At 48.0% G+C, this 9,940-nt stretch overlaps 1 protein-coding gene across 1 annotated transcript; it reads right to left on the bottom strand.

Moving 5' to 3' along the window:
- Positions 1-9,310: 9,310 nt before the first annotated feature.
- Positions 9,311-9,678, bottom strand: LOC138842844 (cytochrome c oxidase subunit 6C-like). The gene has a single exon (XM_070046487.1). The coding sequence runs from the start codon at positions 9,660-9,662 to the stop codon at positions 9,435-9,437; it is 228 nt and encodes a 75-aa protein (XP_069902588.1). The 5' UTR covers positions 9,663-9,678; the 3' UTR covers positions 9,311-9,434.
- Between the last annotated feature and the right edge of the window lie 262 nt (positions 9,679-9,940).

A 9,940-nucleotide genomic window follows, 5' to 3' on the forward strand; every position in this document is an offset into this window, starting at 1 on the left:
CGGGGAGAGTGTGAGGTCCGCAACTCAAGTTATAGCTCTCAGGGAGGGGGTGGGTGGGAACCCGCCCCCCGACAGGCCCCGCCTCCGCCACCAGAGTCGCCGCGGAAGCGCGGAAGCCTGCGCCACAGGTGGACCGCGGGGACTCCGCGCCTCAGGTTCCTGACCCTCTCCAGCCTTTCCCCGCCCCCTCAGCACCGTCCTGCTAAGGTCACCCTCCAGCCCCCAGGGTGGCGGTGAGTGAGTGGGGCCGGGACAGCCGTGGGCAGCAGGTGAAGTTGGCTCTGGCAGCTGGGACTTCAGGGCAGGAAATGACGTCATGGTACCCCCCCTCCCCCAGGTAGGGGAGGTACAGGCCTGGTTGAGAATTTGGGGGAATGAGTGTTGGGGTCGGGTGTGAGTCTCCGTCGTTGTCCTCAGCTGCAGCCCAAGTTCCCACCTGCAGGGGGCATCTTGGGGAATCCCGGAACCCTAGGAGTCCTGGGGAAGAAAAGTTGGGGGCTGGAGAAGAGGAAGAGAAACGCGATTCTGAGCCTCAAGTCTGCTGGTTTACACTCGACCGCCCCACACACTTGGTTCCCAATCGTGACCTCCTGCACTTGTTCCCTAGCACACACTCAGCCCCTATCCTATGCACGTGTATCGTCAATTACCCACAGAACCGCTTACTCACCAATTACGTTCACTCTGAACCTTCCCACTCCCTCCCCATCCCTCAGCCCACTGCCGCTGAGGCCTGGCCTTCCTCGAGCACTCTGTGGTTTGAACAGGAGTCCTCACCTCTACACACCTGCGTATCAGCCTTACCCACACCCTGGGTAAACAAATATTTCTGAGCACTTACAGTTCGACAAATATTTGTTGGGCACCTACTGTGCATCAGGCCCTGTTCTAGTTGCTGGGAGAGCAGCAGTGGAAAGAGACCAATAATCCCTCATGGAGACTGTCATGTGTCCCATTTGTTATGGGGCCTGAGAGGACAGACACGCACACCTCCAAACATTCTGGCTGAGACTCAGCACTGGTGGCCAGCCCTTTCTCCCTCCTTACTAGGACTGTTCGACAGGCCCCCTCCTTCCCCTGCCTCTCCTCCAAAGGCTCTCTGGATCCCAAGCCTGTCCCCAGGGGGCTGCCTCCTCCAGGAAGCTTATGTCAGGATATGGGTGAGAAGGATGGACGTAGGGAAGTTCCCCCTGCTCCCTTCACCCCTGAAGCTGGATGGTGACCCTCTGCTGAATGAGCTGGTGGAATCCTGAGGTACTGGGCGTTCAAGTCTGTTGCCACCAGCAGCTCATTTGTCTGGCAGGGCCTGGCATTACACACCTGTCTGTGCTCTTTGCTCTGGGGAGGATCTATCGATTCTTATCGAGCTGCCATCTGAACTGAAGAGGTGAAGGCAGATGGGAGAGGAGGAATGGGAAGAGGAGGGGCCCCAGGAGTAGCTAGGTCAACGGACCAGACAGAGGGGAGGCACTGCTCAGATGAGGGGCTTGGCCCTGGATCATCCCAGGCCTGGCACCTTCTGGTGAGGAAAGCCCCTCAGCACCCAAAGGGAGCTGGCTAGGAGCAGGTCAGGGTGGGAGCTGGCCAGGGGAGGGTCAGGGCCTGCTGAAGGTCAAAAGGCAAATGGGATGCAAATTAGCATACAAATGAATGCCCACTAGTTTTGCATGGAGGATTTCTGGGAGCTTAGAAGTGCCCGTCAGTCAAAGGGGTTTCTACTGCTTTCACCTTCACAGTCCCCCATGAAGTTCCAGGATTGTCATGTTGTGCAGAATTGCACAATAAGGTGTAGAGGTTACAGATGTGATGTATTGCCTTTGCTGTTTTTGCTAAACTTGAAGTCAGACAATCTGTGGGCTTTGCCAGCTGTGTGACCTTGGGGAAGTCACTTAATTCTGCATTTCAGTTTCTTCACTGGTAAAAGGAGAAGAAAGCCTGTCCAGTCTATCTCCTTGGGTGGTAATTGATATGAATGTTAATTATTACTCATTTATTCACTGAACAAGTGCTAATTACTTACTGGGGAGTAAATCTCCAGGAGGGCAGCTGTGAGGGGGTCAGTGTAATTGTAAAGATGTCTGCATGATACAAGGACTCTTTCTAAGTCACTTAACACCCCTAGGGGACTTTGAATTCCAACAGGGATCAGGCCCAGATCTAAGGATTCTTATCTAAACTCCTTTCCAGGTCTTTCTCTGACTCCTGCCCCACTCCAACTGCTTGGGACATTTTGGGGCCTGGGGAGGGAGGCACTGTCTGGGGCTGGAGGAGGAGAGCTGCCAGCCAGGTCTTATCTCCCATAGCTGATGTTAGTGGCCACATTCCTGACCTCTTGCAGCACCGGGGCAAATACCGACCTCAGGTTTCCAGCACCAGCTGCCCTTTTCCACCACATCCAGATTCCTCTGTGATTCAGGGCCTTTTCACTCTTCTGAGAGCCTCTGGGAGAGCTGGGGAGGGGCTGTGAGGGGGGAGTTTCGGGCCCCCAGGTTCCCAGCACTGGGGCTCTGGGGTGGTGGTGGGATGGGCGATGGTGAGGCCGGTCCCTGGAGTAGGAGGAACAGGAAGGGTCCCGGTGAGAGGCCGGAACAAAGACAGATGAGAAGGCGAGTGGAATAAAGGAGCTCAGCAGAGGGGGGTCCTGAAGGAGGGGAAATGGTTCCCCACCCCCATCCTGCCCTGTGTTCCGGTGTCCTGCTGAGGGGGAGCTGGGAACCTGAGAGACAGGTTTAACTACTGAGTAAACTCCGAGATGACCCTGATAAGAGGGGGCGGGTCAGCTCTTTCCTCCCCCTTCCCTACACTCTCCCTTGGAGAGCTGGAGCCACAGCCCTGGGAGAACTAGATAGTGGGGAGATTAAGGGATTGGGGGATCATGGGGGCCTGGAGCCCTTTAGGCTTTGCTTTATCATTTAGTCTGTAAATTTTGTACCCAACCCTGAGGAGGGGGTTGTTTAGAATAGCAACTGAAGTGTGACGGTTGGGGTCTATAGACCAGACAGCAGGGGGCGGGGGAGGGCGGGGGCGGGAGTCGGATTCTCACCATCATCTCCAAAGACTGAAGGATTGAGAACGACTCCGGAAAGGGCCTTCCAAAGGTGTGAGTGTCTTGGGGGCAGTGAGAGGTCTTTTTAGTGGGAACAGTAGGGGGCAGCAAGGCGGGTGAGAGGTTGGCCTGGGAGGCTCCCCTCAGCTCCTCTCAGTGCAGGGCCCAGCGTGCCAGCGGACCTCCCACAGGAGGACCCCAAGGGCTACTGAATTAGGGGCAGAGCCTCCGAGGAAGAGAACACACAGAGGGAGGAAAGGGGCGAGACCCAAGGGAAAGGAGTCTGGGTTCTGGGTGGGAATTCCTCTTGCTCAGCCCTGAGTCTGGCATGTAGCGAGAGCTCCATAAATGATTTTGATTTAAACAATTAATGAAAAGGGGGGCCGAGGAGTGTGGTTAGGTAGGCTGTGGAGGCAGGTGGGATGATGGGGGTGGCAGCTGGGTTGGGAGCGAGGCCCAGTCTGAATCCCTCAAGACTTTTGGGAATGTCCCTGGAAGTGTCCCTGCCCCATTTGGAGAACCTGGACCTGCCTGTCTAGCGTAGACTGGGGGAGGGGTTCTGGGGCCAGGCCCTTTCCCCCAGGGTTGGGAAGGTCAAAGAATGCTCTGGTACTTTTATACCATTGCTTCAGCTGGGCTTGTATCCTGGGTTATTTTCCAGGGATAAAGGAAGGAAAGATCATGAAGAACACGTAGCTGCCCAGGAATCTCCAGCGATAAAGCTCAGAGAGGGTTCCAGGAAATCTGGCCCTTCCAGAGTCCCCTCAGCTCCCTGGGGTCCCCTGCAGTCTCCTCTGGCAAAGCCAGCTCTCACCCACCAGGCGTGGCCTCTCCTATTCTTATGACCCCTTCCCCTTCCCCCGTCTGACCCTGGTACTCCTGGTCCCTCCTCTGGTACAGCCCCGTTACCTCAATGCCATCCCCCAGCCCATCACCTCTTTCCAATCTGCCAAGAGGTGTGTGGCGCAGAGGGATGAGTGTGGCACTTGGTGTCAAAAGACCTGGGTTCAAGGTCCCACTGCTGGCTGGGTGACCTTGGGCAAATTTACTTGCCTTGGTCTCCTCAGCTGTAGAATAAGGATAATAGTTACATCTACTCCGAGAGCTTTCATGAGAACCAAATGAGACAATCTGCCTGGAAGGGCTTTGACAGCTGAAGAAGTCAGTTCATTTCCTCTCTTGTCTGGTTTGCCGCCATCTACTCTTTGCCTTCCCAGGTCCCTTATTTTGCTCTCACTACCCTCTAGCCTTGTGCTCCCTCCTCATCACTATTTCTTTACTTTCAATTTGGGCACAGGGCAGGGGCAGCTAAAACTGAGTCTATGGAAAAGGGGGCGAAATGCAAAAGTAGAGTGGCTGAAAACCCATCTCAAAATCATCCCATCAATGGCCACGTCTCTACCAGTCCCTCTCCTTTTGGCTTTGAACTAGGCAGATCTACTAGCAATGTCTGGGGAAACTGTCCTGTGAGCAGCTAGACAGGCAAGGCTACAGCTCGAGAGAGGCATGGGGTATGGAATGCAGCTTGTGGAGCCAAGGCTAGCCCTCAGGGCCTTGGCAAAAACTGGACAAAGTCAGCCTCCTCCTTGTCTCCTTGGCCTGTGCACTGGCCGACCTGCACAGGCAGATGCGGTAGCCCTGTCTGGAGCCATCCCCCAGAGGATCTGGGGGAAAGCCTGGTGTGGATGAGATGGCCTAAGGAAAAAGATCAGACAAAAAAAGTGGGCAGAATTTGCATAGAGGGACCCAAGGCAAGAAGAGGAGGAAGAGACAGAGGGAAAAGAGAGGAGAGAGGAGAGGAGGTCCAGACTCCTGCCAGCTCCCAAGAGACCAGGAGAGAGGGCTGTCATGAAAGCCAAGGAGAAGAAGTTTCAAGGAGGGGCAGATGAACACAGAGATCAAGGAGGCTGTGGAGAAGCAGAGCACTTCCAGTAAAGTGATGGAGACCAAAGCCAGATGCTGAAAGGCCAAGGAGTCAGTGGTTAGTGCTAAGTGGAAGCAGAATGTAAACTTTTCTTTTACGAAGTTTGGGGGAATGCCCTCGCAGTCCAGTGGTTAGCACTCTGTGCCCTCACGGCTGAGGGTTCGGGTTCAGTCCTTGTGGTCCAGTGGTTAGGACTCCATGCTTCCACTGCTGGGAGCATGGGTTCGATCCCCGGTCGGGGAACTAACATCCTGAAAGCCGCATGGCATGGCAAAGAAAAAAAATTAAAAATTAAAAAAAAAGGTTTGTCAGGGAAGGAAAGGAGAAAATGGGGTGATACCCTGTTGTAGGGAGCAAGGTTGATGGAAGGTGTCCTCAGGATGATACTGTTTAGCCAGGCTGATCAGTGATTAAACAAGCAATGACCATGGAGTGAGGTTGATGCTGGGCCAGGGCAAGTCCAGGGCCCAATGGAAGCCCATAGCAGCAACTGCTAACCCAGCCTAAGAGCCTGGGGAAGTGACATTTCAGCGGAAACCTGAAGAGTGCTAGTACTAGTAGGTGGCAGACCTGGGATTTGTCATACGTAACCTCTACATGCTTCTGCCTCTCTACCAATGGGAAGAGCAGGACAGAGGCAGAAGGAGCCTGCGGCACGCGTGATGAGGTAACATGGTCTACCCGTGGTGCATGAGGCTACGTGAATGGTTCTGAGGTCCCAGTGAAGGTCACACAGCATGGCTCCATGATGAGACCAACCACATGAGAATCTGTATCCTGGGGGAATCTCTTGCTGAGAGATGAGCGGGAGGGAGTGGTGGAAACTCAGAGGCAAAGGAATCTAGATTTACAACATTGTTGAAATAGACTCTTGGGGTGGGTTGAGTGGGAAAGCAAAGACAACCAGAAGAACTCAGAGGAAAAGGAGTCCAGGGCTCGGGAGCTGACATGATGGATGGCAGTCTAGAAAACAAGGGAGCACGAGATGTGGCATGTCAGAGAGGGGATTGTCGGAGTTTGGGGTCAGAGCAGATGATATCATTTAAGGGTGGCTGAAATCATGGAGTTAAGGATCTTAAGGAAAAGAAAGGATAGGAAAAGAGCATAGATTTTGGAGTCAGGCAGATCTGAGTCTGTGTTCTAGCTCTGTTGTTTGCCTGCTGAGTGACCTCGTTCAAGTCGGGTGCCCAAGTTAGTAAGCTTCTCTGAGCTACAGTTTCCTCATCTGTTGTTGCAGGAATTAAATGTGCATGATAGGGCCTGGAGCATAGCAGGTGCTCCCCTGCCTTCTTCTGCTGCAATAATCATCAGCATGGAGGTTCAAGTCTCTCAGTTTAGTTCAGTTCTACAGTGAGCTGGGGATACAGAGATAAATAAAAATAAACAATAATAATCAAGGAGATGATTATTAGAGGGGAAGATAACCGGACCAAAAAAATACAGTGTGATAGGTGCTATGAAAAGTTCTAAGGTAGTATCAGAGGAGGGAATAATTCATCCATTCATTAACAATTTGTAAGGGAGCTGTTATGTGCCAGCCATGTTCTAGGCTCTGGGGATACAGCAAAGAAAAGCCAGATAAGGTTGTTCTTGCGGAGCTCACATTTTAGGTGGAAGGGTTGGGATCGTGGAGAACCTCAAGAAGGAGGGAATGCTCTGGCAGAGCTTCAAAAAAATGAACAAGAACTTGTTAGAGAGAGAAGGGGGTCAAGGAGAAGTCTTTACAGATAGAACGGTATTGTGATCTGTTACAGTATCCAGCAGAGTCCCCTCCTCTGAGTTTCAGATATGTATCTCCTGCCCATCACTGGATATTGTCCCCAGTTGGAGTTTTCAAAGAAATCTTTTCTATTTAAAAATTTCTTTTGGCTGTGCCGTGCAGCTTGTGGGATCTTAGTTCCCAGACCAGGGGTTGAACCTGTATCCTTGGTGGTGAAAGCGTAATCTCCTAACCACTGGACTGCTGGGGAATTCCCAAAGAAGTCAAGCTTATTAGATGTAAGGCTGGATCTTCCTGCATCTTTTTTTTTTTTCTTTAAAAAAATTCAGATTTATTGAGGTACAATTTGCATAGAGAAATATTCACTCTTTTCAGGGATACGGTTCAGTGGGTTTGGACAGATGGATACAGTTGTAGACCTGCCACCATAAATCAAGATAGAAAACATTTAATCACCTCAGAAAGTCCTATTGCATTCCTTCATAGTCAGTCTCCCTCACCCACCCCCAGCTCTGGCAACCATCAATCTGCCCCAATGATTTTTCCTTTTTCAGAATGCCACGTAGATTGAATCATAGACTACGTTACCTTTTGTCTCTGACTTCTTTCACTTAGCATAATGCTTTTGTGTTTCACCCATGTTATTGCATGTATCAGCACTTCATTCCTCTTTATTGCTATATAGTATTCTACTGTATGGCGGTATCACAATTAGTTTATTCATTCACTAGTACGTGGGTATTTGAGTCGTTTCCAGTTTTTAGTAATTATGAATAAAGGTGTTATAAATATTTGTGCACAGTTCTCTGTGTGGATATAAGTTTTCATTTTTCTTGGATAAAATAGCTAGGAATGGGATGGTGTGTTGTATGATAAATATATGTTTAACTTTATAAAAAACTGCTAAACTGTTTTTCAATTGAAGTTTAGTTAATTTATAATATTGTGTTCAAACTATTTTCTAAAGTAACTGTACCATTTTGCATTCCCACCACTAATGTATGAGGGTTCCAATTGCTCTTCACCCTCACCAGCACTTTCTACTGTTTTTCTTTTTTTAAATTATAGCTTTACTGGTGGGTGTGTAGTAATATCTCATTGTCGTTTTAATTTGTATTTTCGTAATGACTAATGATGTTGAGCATCTTTTTTATGTGCTTTTGTTGCCATCTGTATCTCTTCTTTGATGAAGTGTCAGTGCAAATCTTTTGCCCATTAAAAAATATTGGGTTGTCCATAAAAAAACGAAAAGACAACCTATGGAATGGGAGAAAACATTTGCAAATGATGAGACAGAAAAGAGCTTAATCTCCAAAATATACAAACAGCTCATACAACTCAAGAAAAAAACAAACAACCCAATCAAAAAATGGACAGAAGACCTTAATAGACATTTCTCCAAAGAAGACATGCAGATAGCCAGGAGACACATGAAAAGATGCTCAACATCACTAATTATTAGAGAAATGCGACTCAAAACTACAATGAGGTACCACCTCACACTGGTCAGAATGGCCATCATTAAAAAGTCTACAAATAACAAATGCTGGAGAGGGTGTGGAGAAAAGGCAGCCCTCCTGCACTGTTGGTGGGAGTGTAAGTTGGTGCAGCCACAACGGAAAACAGTGTGGAGGTTCCTCAGAAAACTAAAAATAGAACTACCATATGATCCAGCAATCCCACTCCTGGGCATATAACCAGACAAAACTGTAATTCAAAAAGACATGTACCCCTATGTTCATAGCAGCACTATTCACAATAGCCAAAACATGGAAACAACCTAAACGTCCATCAACAGATGAATGGATAAAGATGTGGTACATATGCACAATGGAATACTACTCAGCCATAAAAAAGAACGAAATAATTACCATTTGCAGCAACATGGATGAAACTAGAGATTATCATACTGACTGAAGTAAGTCAGAAAGAGAAAGACAAATACTGTATGATATCACTTATATGTGGAATCTAAAATATGGCAAAATGAACCTATTTACAAAACAGAAACAGGCTCACAGACATAGAGAACAGACTTGTGGTTGCCAAGGGGGTAGGGGCTGGGGGACGGAAGGACTGGGAGTGTCGGATTAGCAGATATAAACTATTACATATAGGATGGATAAACAAGGTTCTACTGTATAGCACAGGGAATTATTTTCAATCTCCTGTGATAAACCATAATGGAAAAGAATATATAAAAAAAGAATGTCTCTGTGTATATAACTGAGTCACTTTGCTGTATAGCAGAGACTGGCACAACATTGTAAATATACTATACTTCAATAAAAAAATTAAACTAAATAAAAAAAATATTGGGTTGTCTTTTTTATTATTTATTTATGAGAGTTTTAAAAAATATATCTAGATTTAAGTTTTTCATCATATGTGTGATTTACAACTATTTCCTTGCAGTCTGTAGTTGTCTTTCCATTTTCTTAATGGTGTCTCTTGCGGAGAAGCTATTGGTTTTGAAGAAGTCCATTTTATCAAGTTTTTAGTTTAAGGATCATGCCCTGCTGCTGTATTTGAGAAATCTTTGCTTATGTGAAAGTCACAAAGATTTTTTTCTGTTTTCTTCTAGAAGATTTATGGTTTTAGATTTTTTTGTTTGTTTGTTAATCGTTTGTTTATCATGAGAAACTATTCCTTAGCCCAGATATTAGTAGTTCATAGTTCAGGAACACAGGTAAGTGACAAACTTCCATGGAACTCAACCCAAAGAAATTCTTTATATTCCAAAATCACTTTGCACTCTGAAAGATACCAGCCTTCCTCATCTCCTCAAAATCTTTTATGGAATCATAAGTTCTGTAGAAATCTGCATATGCCTTCTTTCTTCGTTCAGCCATAGCAAACTTATAGAAAGCTGCAACTCCCAAGGGGACAAAGAATGCTCCAACAATATGAAATCGCAGACGCTTGGCCAGAAGGCCACGCATCTGAGGTTTTGTCAAAGAACTGGAAGCCATGGTAGTTTTTCTCCTTGACAGCGGACTATTTCAAGGTCACGCAATCAAGAACACTCCAGCAGGTCCCACAGGGCCCACTTTGTGACCCGGACCTGAAGGCCGCAGCGCGCGGGCCAGCCTCCCGACTTCTGGCGAGCGCGGCCCGGGCAGGGGCCTATGGTTCTAGATTTTACATTTTGGCCTAAGATTCATTTGAGTTAATGTGTTTGGCAAATATTTTCTCCCAATCTGTGGCTTACTTTTGTATTTTCTTTCTTTTTTTTTATAAATTTATTTTT

This window comes from Globicephala melas, chromosome 10, assembly GCF_963455315.2.
Source record: "Globicephala melas chromosome 10, mGloMel1.2, whole genome shotgun sequence".
In the NCBI taxonomy this organism is placed as follows: Eukaryota; Metazoa; Chordata; class Mammalia; order Artiodactyla; family Delphinidae; genus Globicephala; species Globicephala melas.

Bases quoted from the DNA above. Each gene is read 5' to 3' on its own strand.
- LOC138842844 (XM_070046487.1), bottom strand. From the start codon at position 9,662: ATGGCTTCCAGTTCTTTGACAAAACCTCAGATGCGTGGCCTTCTGGCC.